Source organism: Oncorhynchus gorbuscha, linkage group LG24 (assembly GCF_021184085.1).
Source record: "Oncorhynchus gorbuscha isolate QuinsamMale2020 ecotype Even-year linkage group LG24, OgorEven_v1.0, whole genome shotgun sequence".
Lineage (NCBI taxonomy): Eukaryota > Metazoa > Chordata > Actinopteri > Salmoniformes > Salmonidae > Oncorhynchus > Oncorhynchus gorbuscha.
This window is the reverse complement of record NC_060196.1, coordinates 47,574,759-47,596,688: the sequence shown is the minus strand read 5'-3', so window position 1 is coordinate 47,596,688 and position 21,930 is coordinate 47,574,759. Positions and strand designations below refer to the sequence as shown.

The following is a 21,930-nucleotide window of genomic DNA, read 5'->3' as shown; positions in this document are numbered from 1 at the left end:
AATTGTTTTAGTTGGAATGAATGGATAATTGTAGTTCTGACACTGTACTTCACGAGGTGATGACATTAAAACCAAATTGTTAGCTGTAGCATTTATTTAACAAACCCTTGAAAACGGCACATAGTTGTCAATGGTTTTAACAGAGCTGGGGTCTCCTTGTCCCCCAGCAGCCAAATGGAATGCTCTGCATGGTATTGTCAAGTGTTATTGAAAACAACCTATTATGTTTCAATCATGCTCCTTTCTAACTCTTAATAGGAATTATGTCAGGATGTTTTGGTAGTCGGGGCAACGGTGTTGGAGCTGTCCCAGTCTGAGCTACACAGAGGCAGACACACACGTACACACAGCTATCTTTACAGCAGAACATATAGTCACCTCAGGGTTTGTTTCTCATGGAATCACCTGTCATCTTGACATGAACTGATAACCCCCTTTCACTCGTTCATACAATCGTTTATATTTATTTGTTCCCTTTCCCCACCCCTCTGTTGAGAAACAGAGCCACGTCTACAGTGTTTTAAATCAGAGAGCAGAGGCATCTGCTGATAGAATCTTTTTCTTCACTCTACTTCTTCTAGCCAAGGAGGGAGAGAGAGAAGAAACAACAAAGAGAAAGAGAAGAAAAGCAAGCAGATGTTTTCTTATGTATCTGTTTATTTACATCTCTGGGAGAGGGAGAGAAGAGGGGGGAAAGAATGAGAGGGCGAGAGAGATACATAGAGAGGGAGCGAGAGACAGAAAGAGAGAAATAGAGAGTGAGAGAGGGAGACGCGAGAAAGATGGATAGAGAGAGAGAGAGAGAGAGAGAGAGAGAGAGAGAGAGAGAGAGAGAGAGAGAGAGAGAGAGAGAGAGAGAGAGAGAGAGAGAGAGAGAGAAGCGAGAAAGATGGATAGAGAGAGCGAGAGAAGTGTGTTGTCTGAAGAAAGAGTCTGTCTCTCAACCAACTGTAATATGACTCCTAAACAGCAAATAGACCAGTGTTACATAGTGTTGATTTTTTAGTGTAACATTTATAGTGTTGTTCAAGTGTAAGAGTCAAATTCTCTCTGTAAGAGTTAAATTAACACTCATTGGTGTTAATTTGCAGGTGGATTTTTTAAAATGTTGTTTGTTTTAATATGTATTTTTATGTACATTGATTAATGTTATGCTACTCATATATATACTACTGTTCAAAAGTTTGGGGTCACCTGGAAATGTCCTTGTTTTTGAAAGAAAATCACATTTTTTGTCCATTAAAATAAATCAAATTGATCAGAAATACAGTGTGGACATTGTTAATGTTGTAAATGACTATTGTAGCGGGAAATGTTTTTTATTTTATTTATTTTATGGAATATCTACATAGGCGTACAGAGGCCCATTATCAGCAACCATCACTCCTGTGTTCCAATGGCACGTTGTGTTAGCTAATCCAAGTTTATAATTTTAAAAGGTGAATTGATCATTAGAAAACCTTTTTACAATTATGTTAGCACAGCTGAAAACTGATGTTCTGATTAAAGAAGCAATAAAACTGGCCTTCTTTAGACTAGTTGAGCATCTGGAGCATCAGCATTTGTGGGTTCGATTACAGGCTCAAAATGGCCAGAAAGAAGAACTTTATTCTGAAACTCATCAGTCTATTATTGTTTTGAGAAATGAAGGCTATTCCATGCAAGAAATTGCCAAGAAACTGAAGATCTCGTACAACGCTGTGTACTACTCCCTTCACAGAACAGTGCAAACTGTCCCTAACCAGAATAGAAAGAGGAGTGGGAGGCCCTGGTGCACAACTGAGCAAGAGGACAAGTACATTAGAGGGTCTAGTTTAAGAAACAGACACCTCACAAGTCCTCAACTGGCAGCTTCATTAAATAGTCCTGCAAAACACCAGTCTCAACTTCAACAGTGAAGAGGTGACTGCAGAGTTGCAAAGAAAAAGCCATATCTCAGACTGGCCAATAAAAATAAAAGATTAAGATGGGCAAAAGAACAGAGACACTGGACAGAGGAACTCTGCCTAGAAGGTCAGCATCCCAGAGTCGCCTCTTCACTGTTGACGTTGAGACTGGTGTTTTGCGGGTACTATTTAATGTAGCTGACATTTTTTCTAAATCTGTTACTTGGACTTATTGCACCCGCTACTGAAATGGTTGTTCCAGTTTAGATGATTTAGGTTGTCTCATATCTTAGTCTTAAAAATTCTAAATTTTGGTTAGTCAACATTTTGGAAGCCAACATAAAGTGACATATGGGCCTGATTTTGCTTGTAAACCATGAGTTTCAGGCCACTGTATTAGTCTAAAACTAGGCCCTCAAAATAAAGCCTTATGAAATACGTGTTGTATTGTGTTAAATTATTTAATTTGAATGATTACATATTGGCATAGGATGTCACTTGGTGAAGGCCACAGGACTGAGAATGGATGAATGCAACAACCATGTCTCTCACTAACAAATACAGTCATGTAAAAGTACAAATTACTAGAAAGGCAAGGCACTCTGGGAAATATGTAAATAATGTTTTACATCAAGCAGTGTGATAATGTATCACCAAAAGGTCTGGACCCGTATAGACACTGAACCGGTGTTAAATTTAACACTCTGTGTTGATTTAACACTGGAGAATTTGCTGTATACTATAAGATTAGTGACACCCGGAATAACTGTATTTTGATCCACAATACAACATAATCAAATGCAAAAAAATAGAAAGAAAATGTACAGACTCTCTGTTCTCTTCATCGTATTGGTATCATGCCATACAAAACAGCCTGACAATTTTTCTTGTGGCTTTCAAAGCTTTTGACTACTGACCTGCTAATTTCTGTTTGTCATATTTCCAGAGTTACTCGAGACGCTGTGACACACAATATATGTGACAATATTATGCGGCACCTTGAGAACACAACGTCTGCTCTAAAATGACTTAGAGGGGGTGATATATTGAGTTATCAAGCCAAAATACTGCAGCGTGATATACACTTGGCAGCTCCTGGTTTCATGGTTTATCAGACTGGAGAAGGAAAGAGAGGGAACATTCACCAGACTGAACACCAACAACTCTGAACCATAAGAGACAGAATGTTTAAAAAGGTCAGTGTGGTCTTAATCAGGTCCTTTACATAGTCTGACAATGGTGAACAAAAAACGGATAAAAACCTTTAAACATCTGCCATACAGAACTAACTTAAATATGATTAAGGTAAATTATATTAAAAGTAACATATGATGTTAAAATGGCTGTCACTTGTATACGTGTTTGCTCCAGGAATCCCAAACCACCTACTGCTATTGTTAATGTGACTGTAACAGTTTTGTGTTACTGCTGGAGGAAAATATGTGGTATTCTGGTCTTCTGCTAAAACAATCAGAGAGTAGGCAGCTCTATGTGTTCAGAGTGAGATTTCTACTGATCTTGGGTCAGTTTTGCAAGGTTAGGATTGTGGGAGGGGAAGCTGAATGAATAGTCACAGCAAAAATTGGTTTCACAGACATACTGTCAGTTTAACCATCACCCACCTCCATTCACCAACATACTAAGTGGTGATTTAAAAAAGAGAGTAAGAGAGAAGAATGAAGAGCCAAATGAAGAGAAGGAGGAAGAGAGAGAGGGGGGGGTTGAGAGCAAGAGATAGAGGAGGTAGTGAGAGAGCGAGAGAGAGCATCCTGGAATATCCAAGGACAGAGGTCATCTGCCTTTCCTTCTTCTTTGCAGATCGTCTCAAGCTCTGTCAGGTTGAATGGGGAGCGTTGCTGCACAGCTATTTTCAGGTCTCTCCAGAGATGTTCGATCGGGTTCAGGTCCGGGCTGTGGCTGGGTCACTCAAGGACATTTTAGAGACTTGCCCCAAAGCTCCTCATGCGTTGTCTTGGTTGTGTGGTGAGGGTCAGTGTCCTCTTGCAAGGTGAACCTTCGGCCCAGTCTGAGGCCCAGAGAGCTCTGGAGCAGGTTTTCATCAAGGATTTCTCTGTGCTTTACTCAGTTCATCTTTGCCTCAATACTGACTAGTCTCCCAGTTACTGTAGCTGAAAAACACCCCCACAGCATGATGCTGCCACCACGCTTCACTGTAGGGATGGTGCCAGGTTTCCTCCAGGCGTGACGCTTTGCATTCAGGCCAGTCTTGGTTTCATCAGACCAGAGAATCTCGTCTCTCAAAATCTGAGAGTCTTTAATTGCCTTTTGGCAAACTCCAAGAGGGCTGTTATGTAACTTTTACTGAGGAGTGGCTTCCATCTGGCCACTCTACCATAAAGCCCTGATTGGTGGAGTGCTGCAAAGATGGTTGTCCTTCTGGAAGGTTCTCCTATCTCCACAGAGGAATTCTAGAGCTCTGTCAGTGACCATCTGGTTTTTGGTCACCTCCCTGATCAAGGCCCTTCTCCCCCAATTGCTCAGTTTGGCCGGGCGGCCAGCGCTATTCCTTTTAAGAATGACGGAGGCCACTGTGTTCTTGGGGACCGTCAATGCTGCAGACATTTTTTTGGTACCCTTCCCCAGATCTGTGCCTCGACACAATCCTGTCTCGGCGCTCAATGGACAATTCCTTTTACCTCATGGCTTGGTTTTTGATCTGACATGCACTGTCAACTGTGGGACCTTATATCAATTTAATTTACCACATGTAGATGTAATGATCTTCGTCTGCTGTTAGAAGAGAGGCAGACCGAAATGCAGCGTGTAGGTTACTCATGACCTTTAATAAAGATAAAGCGGTACATGAAATAATAGAAAATACAAAACAACAAACGAGTGAAACAAATACAGCCTATCTGGTGACTAACACAACGACAGGTACAATCGCCCACGAAAAACAACGCGCACTCAGGCTGCCTAAATACGGTTCCCAATCCGAGACAACGAGAATCAGCTGACTCCAATTAGGAATCGCCTCAGGCAGCCAAGCCTAACTAGACACACCCCTACTAATACACACTCCTAATTAATACAAACCGCAATACGAAATACAACATAAACCCATGTCACACCCTGGCCTACCCAAACATATAACAAAAACACAAGATACAATGACCAAGGCGTGACAGAACCCTCCCCCTAAGGTGCGGACTCCGGGACGCACCTCAAGAGCATAGGGAGGGTCCGGGTGGGCGTCTGTCCATGGTGGCGGTTCTGGCTCGGGACGTGGACCCCACTCCATAAATGTCCTAGTTCCTCCCCTTCGCGTCCTAGGATAATCCACCTTCTCCGCCGACCATGGCCTAATAGTCCTCACCCTGACCCCCACATAACTGAGGGGCAGTTCGGGACAGAGGGGCAGCTCGGGACAGAGGGGCAGCTCGGGACAGAGGGGCAGCTCGGGACAGAGGGGCAGCTCGGGACAGAGGGGCAGCTCGGGACCGAAGCAGCCCGGTACTGAGGGGAAGCCCGGTACTGAGGGGAAGCCCGGTACTGAGGGGATGCCCGGTACTGAGGGGAAGCCCGGTACTGAGGGGAAGCCCGGTACTGAGAGGAAGCTCGGTACTGAGAGGAAGCTCGGTACTGAGAGGAAGCTCGGTACTGAGAGGGAGCCCGGTACAGAGAGGGATCCTAGTACTGAGAGGAAGCTCAGTACTGAGAGGAAGCTCAGGCAGGTAGTAGGCTCCGGTAAATCCTGGCTGGCTGGTGGACCTGGATGATTAAGGTTGTCTGGCCGATCTAGAAGATCTTGGCAGACTGGCACTTCTGGCGGATCCTGGCAGACTGGCACTTCTGGTGGATCCTGGCAGACTGGTGACGCTGGGCCGACAGGAGACTCCGGCAGCACAGGAGAGGAGAAAGGCTCTGGCTGAGCTGAACAGGCGGGAGACTCCAACAGTGCAGGAGAGGAGAAAAGCTCTGGCTGCTCTGAACAGGCGAGGCGCACTGGACGCGCTGGGCCGACTGGTAGCACTGGTGGCGCTGGACAGACAGGAGACTCCGGCAGCGCCGGAGAGGAGAAAGGCTCTGGCTGCGCTGAACCAGGCGAGGCGCACTGGAGGCCTGGTGCGTGGTGCTGGAACTGGTGGTACTGGCGCGACGACACGCACAGGAAGCCTGGTGCGGGGAGCTGCTACCGGAGGACTGGTGTGTAGAGGTGGCTCTGGATAGACCGGACCGTGCAGGCGCACTGGAGCTCTTGAGCACTGAGCCTGCCCAAGCTTACCTGGCTCGATGCCCACTCTAGCCCGGCCAATAGGAAGGGCTGGTATAAGTCGCAGCTGGCTCTGCACCCGCACTGGAAACACCGTGCGCTCCATAGCATAACACGGTGCCTGCCCGGTCTCTCTAGCCCAACGGTGAGCACAGGGAGTATGCACAGGTTTCCTACCTGGCATAACTATTCTCCCTTTTAGCCTCCCCCCAATACATTTTTTGGGGTGACTTTCCGGTTTCCAACCGCGTCGCAGTGCTGCCTCCTCATACTCACGCCTCTCCGCTCTAGCTACTTCTATTTCCTCCTTGGGACGGCGATATTCTCCCGGCTGCGCCCAGGGTCCTTTTCCATCTAATATCATCTCCCAAGACCAGAAGTCCTCATATTGCTGCTCCTCACAATTAACAGGGAGAGTAGGCTCAGGTCTGACTCCTGACTCTGCCACTCTCTCTCTGCGCTTTCCCCCGTTACCTACGGTTTTCGCTCTGTATAGCCGTGCTCTCCTTTTCGATTCCATCCGTGTATAGCCCTCTTCGCATTGCTGTAGGGAATCCCAGGCGGGCTCCTGCACTCGCACTGGATCGGACGCCCACCTGTCGATTTCTTCCCACGTCGTATAATCCCTGCTTCTGCTGTCCATATCGTCCTCCTTTAGCTCCTGCCAGTTCACACGCTGCTCGGTCTGTGAATACTGGTGGGTGATTCTGTAATGATCTTCGTCTGCTGTTAGAAGAGAGGCAGACTGAAATGCAGCGTGTAGGTTACTCATGACCTTTAATAAAGATAAAGCGGTACATGAAATAATAGAAAATACAAAACAACAAACGAGTGTAACAAATACAGCCTATCTGGTGACTAACACAAAGACAGGTACAATCGCCCACGAAAAACAACGCGCACTCAGGCTGCCTAAATACGGTTCCCAATCCGAGACAACGAGAATCAGCTGACTCCAATTAGGAATCGCCTCAGGCAGCCAAGCCTAACTAGACACACCCCTACTAATACACACTCCTAATTAATACAAACCCCAATACGAAATACAACATAAACCCATGTCACACCCTGGCCTACCCAAACATATAACAAAAACACAAGATACAATGACCAAGGCGTGACAGTAGACTCCAATAAAGTTGGAGAAAGGATGATCAATGGAAACAGGATGCACCTGAGCTCAATTTCGTGTCTCATAGCAAGTATTTTTGTTTTTTATTTTTTATAAATTTGCAAACATTTCTTGATACCTGTTTAGGCTTTGTCATTATGGAGTATTGTGTGTAGATTGCTAAGGATTTGTATTTATTGAATACATTTTAGAATAAGGCTATAACACAACAAAATGTAGAGGGGTCAAGGGGTCTGAATGTGTTCTGAAGACACCCCCACTAGATTGTGCTACTTTAAAGAAGAAAGCTTCTCCATCCTGGAAGGAGAAATCAATCATTTCCAAGCCCAGGGACATGTACTAGTGTGTGGCGACCTAAATGCCAGAACTGGACAAGAACCTGACAACCTCAGCACACAGGGGGACAAACACTTAAACACGAGGAGACAGCATTCCTTCCTCCATATGCTCTCCTAGGCAAAACTACGACAACATAACCAACAAAAACAGGTCACAACTCCTACAGGTCTGTCGCACAATGGGAATGTACATAGTCAATGGTAGGCTTCGAGGGGACTCCTACGGTATGTACACATATAGCTTATCACTTGACATTAGTAATGTAGACTACTTTATCACTGACCTCAAACAAGAGTCTCTCAGAATGTTCACAGTTAGCCCACTGACACCCCAATCACAGCAAAATCCCAGTCTACTTGAATAGAGCAATACTCAATCATGAGGCATCAAAGCCAAAGGAACTGAATAATATTAAGAAATGCTATAGCTGGGAGGAAAGTAGTGTGGAAACCTACCAAAAAAATGAAAACAAATTCAATACCTTTTAGACAACTTCCTGGACCAAACGTTCACTCTAATAGTGATGGTGTAAACTTGGCAGTAGAAAACATAAACAGTATATTTCACCTCTCAGCTTCCTCTCATCTTCCCTCTCATATAACAATGACAAATGATTTGATGAAGAACTCAAAAACCTAAGAAAGAAATTGAGAAACCTATCCAACCAAAAGCATAGACACCCAGAAAACCTGAGCATACGCCTACACTACGGAAAAAGAAATAATAGCCTGTCAGAAATCATCTCAATTTTATTGTAGAATCCATAGACTCTAACCACTTCTGGGAAAATTGGAAAACACTAACCAAACAACAACACGAAGAGTTATCTATCCAAAATGGAGATGTATGGACTTCTCCAATCTTTTTGGCCCTATATCAAAAAAACAAACAGCAAAAACATATACATAATCAAATGCAAATCTTAGAATAAAATATTAAAGACTACCAGAACCCACTGGATCCCCAATTACATTGAATGAACTACCAGGACAAAATACAAACCCTCCAACCCAAAAAGGCCTGTGGTGTTGATGGTATCCTCAATGCAATCATCAAATATATATAAGATCATCCTTATCGCTGGCATCTTCCCCAATTTTTGGAACAAAGGACGGATCACAAAAATCCACAAAAGTGGAGACAAATTTGACCCCAATAACTACCGTGGGATATGCATCAACAGCAACCTTGGGAAAATCAGACTCGTACATTTCCTCAGTCAAAACAATGTACTGAGCAAATTTCTAATTGGCTTTTTAGCCAAAGTACCGTGCGACAGACCACATATTCACCCTGCACACTAATTAACAAACAAATAAACCAAAACAAAGGCAATGTCTTCTCAAGCTTTGTTGTCTTCAAAAAAGTGTTTGACTCAATATGGCATGAATTTCTGTTCTACAAATTGATGGAAAGCGGTGTTTGGAAAAAAAAACATGAAATGATCAAATCCATGTACACAAACAAAAGGTGTATGGTTAAATTTGGCAAAAAAACCAACATTTCATTCCACAGGGCCGTGGGGTGAGACAGGGATGCAATTTAAGCACCACCCTCTTCAAAGTACATATCAACGAATTGGCGAGGGCACTAGAACAGTCTGCAAATCCCAGCCTCACCCTAGTAGAATCTGAAGTCAAATGTCTACTGTTTGCTGATGATCTGGTGCTTCTGTCACCAACCAAGGTGGAACTACAGCAGCACCTAGATATTCTTCACAGATTCTGTCAGACCTGGGCCCTGACAGTAAATCACAGTAAGACAAAAATAATGATGTTCCAAAAAAGGTCCAGTTGCCAGGACCTCAAAAACAAATTCCATCTAGACACTGTTGCCCTAGAGCACACAAAAAATGATACATACCTCAGCCTAAACATCAGCACCACAGATAACTTTAAAAAGCTTTGAACGATCTGAGAGACAAGTGGTGACCTAAGATGGTACTAACTGTTTTGTGTGTGTGCCATTAAAAGGAACATATAATTTGACATACAAATTAGGATCTGGCTAAAAACACTTGAATCGGTTATAGAACCCATAGCCCTTTAAGCTTTTGAGGTCTACGATCCGCTCACCAACCAAGAATTCACAAAATGGGACAAACAACAAATTGAAATTCTGCATGCAGAATCCTCCGTGTACAACGTAGAACACCAAATAACGCATGCAGAGCAGAATTAAGCCGATATCTGCTAATTATCAAAGTCAGAGAGAGGGAGAGAGGGGGAGGTGTAGAGTGCTCAGAGAGAGAGAGAGAGAAGGGGGGGTGTAGAGTGCTCAGAGAGAGAGGGAGAGAGAGAGAGGGGAGGTGTAGAGTGCCCAGAGAGAGAGAGAGAGAGAGGGGGGGTGTATGCGCTCAGTTGGAGCTTGCAACGGCAGGGTTGTGGGTTCGATTCCCACAGGGGACCAGTATGAAAAACAAATGAAAGTGTATGAATCCCTACTTTGAGTCGCTCTGGATAAGAGTGTCTGCTAAATTACGTAAATGTATATGAGAGCAAGAGAGAGTGTGTGTGAGAGAGAGAGAGAGAGAGAGAGAGAGAGAGAGAGAGAGAGAGAGAGAGAGAGAGAGAGAGAGAGAGAGAGAGAGAGAGAGAGAGAGAGAGAGAGAGAGAGAGAGAGAGAGAGAGAGAGAGAGAGAGAGAGAGAGAGAGAGAGAGAGAGAGAGAGATAGTAGTGATAGAGGATCTACTGTGTGGGGCCGATGAGATGGGGAGAGAGAGAGATGTAGTAGTGATAGAGGATCTACTGTGTGGGGCCGATGAGATGGGAAAAAGAGAGAGAGAGAGAGAGAGAGAAAGAGGCAGAGGGAGAGAGATTCAGATAGAGAGATATAAAGAGAGAGCTAGCAGCAGTGATACAATGGAAAAAGACAGAAGGAGAGAGGGAGACAGAGGGTGACAGACAGACAAAGATAGAGAGTTAGTAGTGATGGAGGGAGGGAGGAGGACATACTCTGTGGGGTGGATGAGTGCTGTCTTGCCCAGTCGGAGGATAACGGGTCCTCGGGGGTTACGGATCTTCCTGACCGCTGCTGTCTTGAGCAGGGAGAAGCGCTGCACCAGATTGAAACCTGCATCAAATCCATCACCACATTAATCCTCAGGCCAGGTAATCAATCACAGAGAGGATCCACAGTAGATCAGACAGGATAAACAAGATGATACTAACTGTTTTGTGTGCATGTGTTTGTGCGTGCGTGTATCATTTACCTGTGATGTTGTGTCTGGCCGTCTGAGGGAACTTCCAGTCATCTACCTGTTGGGAAGGGCATTGTACTTCTGGGGAGAGAGAATGAGAGAGAGGAGAGTAAGAAGGAGAGATGGACAAGACAAAATACATGTTGTGTGAAATTCAGACAAAGGACACACAGTAACAGTCAGAGTAAAATAAATAGATATGGTGATTAAGACAGACACTGTCCTTTGCTACTGTATATAAAACACCCCCCCCCATGTACAGGTCAGACTCAGGTCATACTGTGGAGCACACACAAAATCTGTCAGTGGATCAACTACAGGAGGCTGGTTGCACCTTCATTGGAAAGAACAGGCTCATGGTAAAGGTAAGAGCGGAATAGGTGGAATGGTGGAATGGAAACCATGTGTTTGGTGCCATTCCATTGACTCCATTCCAGCCATTATTATGAGCCGTTCTCCCCTCTGTGAGAGAGAAAGGAAGGGGGAGGGGAGAGAGAGAGAGAGAGAGAGAGAGAGAGAGAGAGAGAGAGAGAGAGAGAGGGAGAGAGGCACGTGTCACACATTCACACAATTGATGGATATATCCTCACCCCGTTAGCAGATGTCAAGGAGAAATGTGTTTGCTGTCATATTGTGAATCTGTAATATTGTGAGCCCTCGCTACATTGTGAGCCCTGGGTACATGTTCAGGGTCAGGTAGGGGCTCAGTAACATAGTAACATGTTCAGGGTCAGGTAGGGGTTCAGTAACATAGTAACATGTTCAGGGTCAGGTAGGGGTTCAGTAATATAGTAACATGTTCAGGGTCAGGTAGGGGTTCAGTAATATAGTAACATGTTCAGGTTCAGGTGTGACCCACTTTGTTCCTGGGGTCTGTCCCAAATGGCACCCTATTCCATATAGTCCACTACCTGTACATGGGTCCCGGTCAGAAGTTGTGGACTATATGAGGAATAGTGGGCCATTTGGGACAGACACCCTAGAATGATTCTGAGAGGAACATTAATGAATGGTCACCAACTCTAACATACCTAATTCTACTAATCAAGGTCTTGACGAGATTATTGATGGAATGGGCTGTTTTCCTAGCTCTCCAGGACCAGGGCTGGTGACCTCCACTGTCTCCAGTCCTACCAATGTCTTAGAACTATAAAACCGAAAGGATTGTACAAGTCTGGAGATTGTCCAATAAATACACACTGACACACACACACACACACACACACACTGACACACTGACACACACACACACACACACACACACACACACACACACACACACACACACACACACACACACACACACACACACACACACACACACACACACACACACACACACACACACACACACACACACACACACACACACACACACACACACACACACACACACACACACACACACACACACTGCAACTAGGAGGACACACATACAGTATTACTAAGTCCATGACCCTGGTGTGCAGTGCATATGTTTCTTTTAGTATCATTGTGGCTACCAAACAATTGATTCCCATTCAAAATCCTATTTTCGCTAACACCTAACCCTAAAATCTAACCATTACCCTTAACCTAACCCCTAACCTTAACACCTTAACACTAATCCCAAACCCTAAACACTAAACCCTTCCCTAAACTTAATAGTAACCCTAAACCTAAAAGATAGCCTCAGACAACAACATTGATGTGTACGCTGATTTGGTGAGCGAGTTTATTAGCAAGTGCATTGGTGATGTGGTACCCACAGTGACTATTAAAAACTTCCCCAACCAGAAACTGTAGATTGATGGCAGCATTAGCGCAAAATTGAAAGTACGAACCACTGCTTTTAATCATGGCAAGGTGACCGGAAACCTGACCGAATACAAACAGCTAAGCGTTGTGATAGAGACAAAGTGGAGTCACAATTCAACAGCTCAGACACGAGACGTATGTGACAGGGTCTACAGACAATCACGGATTACAAAAAGAAAACACGCCCCGTCGCAGACACCGACGTCTTCCTCCCAAACAAACTAAACAACTTCTTTGCTCGCTTTGAGGACAATACGGTGCCACTGACACGGCCCGCTACCAAAACCTGCGGGCTCTCCTTCACCGCAGCCAATGTGAGTAAAACATTTAAACGTGTTAACCCTCGCAAGGCTGCTGGCCCAGACGGCGTCTCTAGCCGGGTTCTCAGAGCATGCGCAGACCAGCTGGCTGGTGTGTTTACGGACATATTCAATCAATCCTTATCCCAATCTGCTGTCCCCGCATGCTTTAAGAGGGCCACCATTGTTCCTGTTTGAAAGAAAGCTAAGGTAACGGAGCTAAATGACTATCGCCCCGTAGCACTCACTTCCGTCATCATGAAGTGCTTTGAGAGACTAGTCAAGGACCATATCACCTCTACCCTACCTGACACCCTAGACCCACTCCAATTTGCTTACCGCCCCAATAGGTCCGCAGACGACGCAATCGCAATCACACTGCCAACTGCCCTAAGCCATCTGGACAAGAGGAATACCTATGTTAGAATGCTGTTCATCGATTACAGCTCAGCATTTACCCTCCAAACTCGTCATCAAGCTCAAGACCCTGGGTCTCGACCCCACCCTGTGCAACTGCGTCCTGGACTTTGACGGGCCGCCCACAGGTGGTGAGGGTAGGAAAAAACATCTCCACCCTGCTGATCGTCAACACTAGGGCCCCACAAGGGTGTTTTCTCAGCCCTCTCCTGTACTCCCTGTTCACCCATGACTGCGTGGCCATGCACGCCTCCAACTCGGTAATCACGTTTGCAGATGACACAGCAGTGGTAGGCTTGAAGGCTTGATTACCAACAATGATGAGATGGCCTACAGGGAGGAGGTGAGGGCCCTCAGAGTGTGGTGCCAGGAAAATAATATGTCAACACAACAAAGGAGATGATCGTAGACTTCAGGAAACAGCAGAGGGAGCACCCCCTATCCACATCGACGGGACAGTAGTGGGGAAGGTGGAAAATTTAAAGTTCCTTGGCAAACACATCACGGAAAAACTGAAATGGTCCACAGCGTGGTGAAGAAGGCACAACAACGCATATTCAACCTCCGGAGGCTGAAGAAATGTGGCTTGTCCCCGAAAACACCAGCTAACTTTTACAGATGCACAATCAAGAGCATCCTGATGGGCTGTATCACCGCCTGGTACGGCAACTGTTCCACCCACAACTGTAAGGCTCTCCGGGGGCAAACTACCTGCCCTCCAGGACATCTACACCACCCGATGTCACAGGAAGGCCAAAAAGATAATCAAGGACAACAACCACCCGAGCCACTGCCTGTTCACCCCGCTATCATCCAGAAGGCGAGGTCAGTACAGGTGCATCAAAGCAGGGATCGAGAGACTGAAAAACAGCTTCTATTTCAAGGCCATCAGACTGTTAAACAGCCATCACTAACATTGAGTGGCTGCTGCCAACATACTGACTGAAATCTCTAGCCACTTTATTAATAATGGGATGTAATACATGTATCACTAGTCACTTTAAACAATGCCCCTTTCTGTGTTTACATACCCTACATTACTCATCTCATATGTATATACTGTACTCTATACCATCTACTGCATCTTGCCTGTGCCGCACGGCCATCACTCATCCATAAATGTATATGTACATATTCTTATTCATTCCTTTACACTTGTGTGCATAAGGTAGTTGTTGTGAAATTGTTAGATTACTTGTTAGATATTACTGCACGGTCGGAACTAGAAGAAAAAGCATTTCGCTGCACTAGCATTAACATCTGCTAACCATGTGTATGGGACCAATAACGTTTTATTTGATTTGAACACCTAAACCTAAAATAGCCTTTTTCATTGTTGGTCCCTGCAAAATGTTCCCACTTGTCCGAATTGTCCTCATTTTACCCTCCTTGTGATGACTTCTGGTCCTCACAAGGATAATAAAACCAAACACACACACACACACACACAAACTGCTCCACTTCAGGGTTGAGACTGTTGGCCAAGTTGTTAAATTGAAACCAATTTAGTGCTGGAGTAAAACAGAGTGACTGGATCCAATTAGATTGGGAAGAGTAACACACAGATAGAGTGCTCTCTGTGTGTGTGTGTGTGTGTGTGTGTGTGTGTGTGTGTGTGTGTGTGTGCGTGCGTGCGTGCGCGCGTGCATGTGTGCGCGTGTGCGCGTGTGTGCGTGTGTGCGTGTGTGCGTGTGTGTGTGTGTGTGTGTGTGTGTGTGTGTGTGTGTGTGTGCGTGTGCGTGTGTGCGTGTGCGTGCGTGCGCGTGTGTGCGTGCATGTGTGCGCGTGTGCGCGTGTGTGCGTGTGTGCGTGTGTGTGTGTGTGTGTGTGTGTGTGTGTGTGTGTGTGTGTGTGCGCGCGTGCGTGCGTGCGTGCGTGTGTGCGTGTGTGCGTGTGTGCGTGTGTGTGCGTGTGTGCGTGCGTGTGTGCGTGCGTGCGTGTGTGTGCGTGCGTGTGTGTGCGTGCGTGTGTGTGCGCGCGCGTGTGTGTGTGTGTGCGTGTGTGCGTGCGTGTGTGTGTGTGTGCGTGTGTGTGTGTGCGTGGGTGCGTGTGTGTGTGTGACAGAGTGAGAGTGAGTTGCTAGCCTGAGGGTCTGAGTTATATTCTCACACAGGAAAGAGAAGCAGACTAAGAGGCTAAATCAAGAGCTTTTAACTTCTATCATTCTATTTGTTCACTCTATTGATCAATAGCTGGGCCAATTGAAATGAGTTAACTCATGAACCTACTATTTATTAGAATGAATATGTCAACCCAATAGAGCTCCATAGTGGAGGTGTCATAATACCCATAAAACCTAGCGGTCAAAAAATGAAATGGTTCCAACCATTTTTCCCAAAGTGAAGGGGTTTGTTTCATGTAGGCTTATCCTGGCATGACATTTTGATAACCATGTAAGTCTCTCTCAGACAAGGTGACTTTTTTTTCAATATATTTGGTTCTGTTTACTCTCAGATTATAAAATTATAATTAGCGTCAAATTAGACAGCATGCAAGACTACAAATCCCTGCAAGCTCCTGCACGCCATCTCTAGCTGACACCTTTGCTAACTGGTATTGTGTCAATTTAAAACTTGCACAAGTCAGATCACAGAATTGCCCATTAAAGAAATGTAGCTAATTTATTCATTACTACATTTAGCTAACATTAGATAGTTAGTCCAGAGATTCTTATCTTGCCTTGATTCTGAAGTCTCGTCCAAAATAATCATGGAATTTGTAGTTCTTTTTGATAGCCACATAAGCAGCTAATTATAATTTCATTTTTGGGGGTTAACACAGGTGAATATATTGATAAAAGTCACCTTGTCCTAGAGATTTTAACATGGTAATAGAAACGTAAGCCTACACAAAACAGTGTTCCTAAAATCCCCTATGGGAAAAATTACTGGTGGGAAAATTATTGGAACCATTTCCCTGTTTGATCGCTAGGTGTTATGGGTATTGTGACCAATACTGTGGTACTCTATAGGGATGAATGAAACTAGAGATTAATCAGATTCAGGTTCATCAAGGTCATTCTTATTGGGGAACATCATAGGAAAAACATATTTAAAAAAATATGCACATGGTCCTCTACTCCACCAAATAATGTACACATAAAACGGTCAACCGAATCGTTTCTAGTCATCTCTCCTCCTTCCAGGCCTTTTCTTCTCTGGACTTCATATTGCGATTGGCAACTTTCATAAATTAGGTGCATTACTACCGCCACCGACCTCGTTCGTCTTTCAGGCACCCACATGGATATAACCAATGACGAGATGGCACGTGGGTACCTGCTTCTATAAGGAGACGGGAGAGGCAGGACTTGCAGTGCGATCTGCATCACAAATAGAACTGACTTCTATTTTAGCCCTTGGCAACGCAGACCTCCGTTGGCGTGAACGAGCAGTGTGGGTGCAACAATTGAATAATATAGATTTCACACGTGATGCGAGTGGTGTAGTCAGCCTGTAACCCTAATGAATATGACCATAACCCTAACCTAACCCTAATGAATATGACCATAACCCTAACCTAACCCTAATGAATATGACCATAACCCTAACCTAACCCTAATGAATATGACCATAACCCTAACCTAACCCTAATGAATATGATCATAACCCTAACCTAACCCTAATGAATATGACCATAACCCTAACCTAACCCCAATGAATATGACCATAACCCTAACCTAACCCTAATGAATATGACCATAACCCTAACCTAACCCTAATGAATATGACCATAACCCTAACCTAACCCCAATGAATATGACCATAACCCTAACCCTAATGAATATGACCATAACCGTAATGAATATGACCCAACCGTCACGTCCTGACCATAGTTCCTTTTTTATGTCTCTGTTTTAGTTTGGTCAGGGCGTGAGTTGGGGTGGGTATTCAATGTTTTTGTTCTAGGTCTACTTTTGGCCTGGTATGGTTCCCAATCAGAGGCAGCTGTCAATCGTTGTCTCTGATTGAGAACCATACTTAGGTAGCCTGTGTTCCCACTATGATTTGTGGGTAGTTGTTCTCTGTTTAGTGTATGTCACCTGACAGAACTGTTTTGTTTCATGTGTTCAGCCTAATAAATTAACATGGACACTTACGATGCTGCATATTGGTCCGATCCTTCCTACTCCTCCTCAGACGACGAAGAGATTTGTTACACTAACCATAATGAATATGACCCTAACCCTAATGAATATGACCCAAACCCTAATGAATATGACCCAAACCCTAATGAATATGACCCTAACCCTAATGAATATGACCCTAAGCCTAATGAATATGACCCTAATCCTAAACCTAATGAATATGACCCTAAACCTAACCCTAATAAATATGACCCTAACCCTAATGAATATGACCCTAACCCTAATGAATATGACTCTAATCCTAACCCTAATACATTTGACCCTAACCCTAAACCTAACCCTAATAAATATGACCCTAACCCTAACCCTAATGAATATAACCCTAATGACTAAAACTATAATCCTAACCTTAATGAATATGACTCTAATCCCAACCCTAATGAATATGAACGTAATCCTAACCCGAATGAATATGATCCTAACCCGAATGAATATGGCCCTGATACACAGACACAGGCCTATATCCAGATGCATTAGGATGAAATACGTATATATAGTATATTTGTAGAGTTAATTTACACAAAACAAAGGATAATGGCAGGTTCCAACTGTCAATGCTGACTGTAGAGAGTATCAAGGTGAAGTTGGAGTGTAGAGGAAAACGTATAACAGCAGCTCTCTAATCAGTTCCTCAACACATCAGAAACACCCCATGAGGTAGTCTCTCCTCCCTACCTCCCCCTCTAACCCCTTACCTCCCCTGCATACTCAGCAAGCTCTCTCACAAAGAACAAAAACTGCCTTTCAAAAAGTTCCCAGAAACACACAGACTTCTTTTATTGCCACTCAACATGGGCTGTTTGAAGTCAAGAGACACTTCACTCCCTCCTTAAAAAGTGCTTTCTTCTCAGCATATCCCCTCACTCTACACCCCTATCCTACCCCCTCCTACCCCCTTATGACTTTTATACAGGCACTTAGATGCAGAATTAAGATGAAGACCTGTCAGAGTAAAAAAAAACATCAAGACCGGGAAGAGGGTGGGGAGGGAGTGACAGAGTGATGAGAAAGAAGGGGGAGAGGGGAGGAAGAGGGTGGGGAGGGAGTGACAGAGTGTTGAGAAAGAAGGGGGAGAGGGGAGGAAGAGGGAGGGGCGAGAAAGGGAGAAGGGGAAGATGGAGGAAGGATAGTGGGATGATGAATGGGAAGAGAGGGGAAGAGGGAGGGAAGGGAGGATGATAAGAGAGAGAGGAGGAACAAGGGAGGAGGAAGGGAGGGAGGAGGAAGAAAGGGGGGGATAAGAGAGAGGAAGAAGAGCGGGAGGAGGAAGAGAGGGAGGGAAAGAGAAGAGGAGAAGGGAGAATGATAGGAGAGAGACAAATAAGAGAGGGATGAGGAAGAGAGGGAGGGAGAGGAGGATAAGGGAGGATGATAGGAGAGAGAGGAAGAAGAGAGGATGAGGAAGAGAGGGAGGTAGAGAGAGGAGGAGAAGGGAGGATGATAGGAGAGAGAGAAATAAGAGAGTGATGAGGAAGAGAGGGAGAGAGAGAGAGGAGAAGGGAGGATGATAAGAGAGGGAGGAGGAAGAGAGGGAGAGAGAGGAGGAGAAGGGAGGATGATAGGAGAGAGAGAAATAAGAGAGTGATTAGGAAGAGAGCGAGAGAGAGAGAGGAGAAGGGAGGATGATAAGAGAGGGAGGAGGAAGAGAGGGAGGGAGAGAGAGGAGGAGAAGGGAGGATGATAGGAGAGAGAGGAAAAGAGAGGGATGAGGTAGAGAGAGGAGGAAAAGGGAGGATGATAGGAGAGAATAAGCAAGAAATCCAGAATCCTCCAACCAGGGTTTCTGGAAAGCCTGGGCATTTTTGGAAAAGTTACCAGAATGTTGCAACGAAAGGACTATGTAACACCCACCCATACCGTTAGAACTCTAGATTCTCCAACCGTTCCAAACCTCATGGACTCTGTCGGTCGGTCGGTCTGTCTGTCGGTCAATCGGTAACACACCCCATACCGTTAGAACTCTAGATCCTCCAACCGTTCCAAACCTCATGGACCCTGTCTGTCGGTCGGTCGGTCGGTCTGTCTGTCGGTCGGTAACACACCCCATACCGTTAGAACTCTAGATCCTCCAACCGTTCCATACCTCATGGACCCTGTCTGTCAGTCGGTCGGTGTATCTGTCTGTCGGTCGGTAACACACCCCGTACTGTTAGAACTCTAGATCCTCCAACCGTTCCAAACCTCATGTACCCTGTCTGTCTGTCTGTTGGTCGGTCGGTCGGTCTATCTGTCGGTCGGTAACACCCCCATACCGTTAGAACTCTAGATTCTCCAACCGTTCCAAACCTCATGGACCCTGTCGGTCGGTCGGTCTGTCGGTCGGTCAATCGGTAACACACCCCATACTGTTAGAACTCTAGATCCTCCAACCGTTCCAAACCTCAAGGACCCTGTCTGTCGGTCGGTCGGTCGGTCGGTAACACACCCCATACCGTTAGAACTCTAGATCCTCCAACCGTTCCAAACCTCAAGGACCCTGTCTGTCGGTCGGTCGGTCTGTCGGTCGGTCGGTAACACACCCCATACCGTTAGAACTCTAGATCCTCCAACCGTTCCAAACCTCATGGACCCTGTCTGTCTGTCTGTCGGTCGGTTGGTCGGTCTGTCTGTCGGTCGGTAACACACCCCATACCGTTAGAACTCTAGATCCTCCAACCGTTCCAAACCTCATGGACCCTGTCTGTTGGTCGGTCGGTCTGTCTGTCGGTCGGTCGGTAACACACCCCATACCATTAGAACTCTAGATCCTCCAACCGTTCCAAACCTCATGTACCCTGTCTGTCTGTCTGTTGGTCGGTCGGTCTGTCGGTCGGTAACACCCCCATACCGTTAGAACTCTAGATTCTCCAACCGTTCCAAACCTCATGGACCCTGTCTGTCGGTCGGTCGGTCGGTCGGTCGGTCGGTAACACCCCCCATACCGTTAGAACTCTAGATCCTCCAACCGTTCCAAACCTCAAGGACCCTGTCTGTCGGTCGGTCGGTCTGTCGGTCGGTCGGTAACACACCCCATACCGTTAGAACTCTAGATCCTCCAACCGTTCCAAACCTCATGGACCCTGTCTGTCTGTCGGTCGGTTGGTCGGTCTGTCTGTCGGTCGGTAACACCCCCATACCGTTAGAACTCTAGATCCTCCAACCGTTCCAAACCTCAAGGACTCTGTCTGTCGGTCGGTCGGTCTGTCGGTCGGTCGGTAACACACCCCATACCGTTAGAACTCTAGATCCTCCAACCGTTCCAAACCTCATGGACCCTGTCTGTCGGTCGGTCTGTCGGTCGGTTGGTAACACACCCCATACCGTTAGAACTCTAGATCCTCCAACAGTTCCAAACCTCATGGACCCTGTCTGTCGGTCGGTCTGTCTGTCGGTCGGTCGGTAACACCCCCCATACCGTTAGAACTCTAGATCCTCCAACTGTTCCAAACCTCAAGGACCCTGTCTGTCTGTCGGTCGGTCGGTCGGTAACACACCCCATACCGTTAGAACTCTAGATCCTCCAACCGTTCCAAACGTCAAGGACCCTGTCTGTCGGTCGGTAACACACCCCATACCGTTAGAACTCTAGATCCTCAAACCGTTCCAAACCTCATGGACCCTGTCTGTCGGGCGGTTGGTCGGTCTGTCGGTTGGTCGGTAACACACCCCATACCATTAGAACTCTAGATCCTCCAACCGTTCCAAACCTCATGGACCCTGTCTGTCGGTCGGTTGGTCGGTCTGTCTGTCGGTCGGTAACACACCCCATACCGTTAGAACTCTAGATCCTCCAACCGTTCCAAACCTCATGGACCCTGTCTGTGGTCGGTCGGTCTGTCTGTCGGTCGGTCGGTCGGTAACACACCCCATACCATTAGAACTCTAGATCCTCCAACCGTTCCAAACCTCATGGACCCTGTCTGTCGGTCGGTCTGTCTATCGGTCGGTCGGTAACACCCCCATACCGTTAGAACTCTAGATCCTCCAACTGTTCCAAACCTCAAGGACCCTGTCTGTCTCGGTCGGGTCGGTCGGTCGGTAACACACCCCATACCGTTAGAACTCTAGATCCTCCAACCGTTCCAAACCTCATGGACCCTGTCTGTCTGTCGGTCGGTTGGTCGGTCGGTCGGTCGGTAACACACCCCATACCATTAGAACTCTAGATCCTCCAACCGTTCCAAACCTCATGGACCCTGTCTGTCTGTCGGTCGGTTGGTCGGTCTGTCTGTCGGTCGGTAACACCCCCATACCGTTAGAACTCTAGATTCTCCAACCGTTCCAAACCTCATGGACCTGTCTGTCGGTCGGTCGGTCTGTCGGTCGGTCGGTAACACACCCCATACCGTTAGAACTCTAGATCCTCCAACCGTTCCAAACCTCAAGGACCCTGTCTGTCGGTCGGTCGGTCGGTAACACACCCCATACCGTTAGAACTCTAGATCCTCCAACGTTCCAAACCTCATGGACCCTGTCTGTCGGTCGGTCTGTCTGTCGGTC

At 46.1% G+C, this 21,930-nt stretch overlaps 1 protein-coding gene across 1 annotated transcript in view; it reads right to left on the bottom strand.

The window, feature by feature from the left end:
- LOC124012255 (collagen alpha-1(XVI) chain-like) overlaps window positions 1-21,930 on the bottom strand; it is a 140,747-nt gene that overhangs the window by 91,744 nt on the left and 27,073 nt on the right. The window contains exons 3-4 of the mRNA XM_046325728.1: window positions 10,804-10,872; window positions 10,547-10,664 (exon numbers count right to left, since the gene is read on the bottom strand). Coding sequence (XP_046181684.1) covers window positions 10,547-10,664; window positions 10,804-10,872 — 187 coding nt within the window. The remainder of the gene's footprint in view (window positions 1-10,546; window positions 10,665-10,803; window positions 10,873-21,930) is intronic.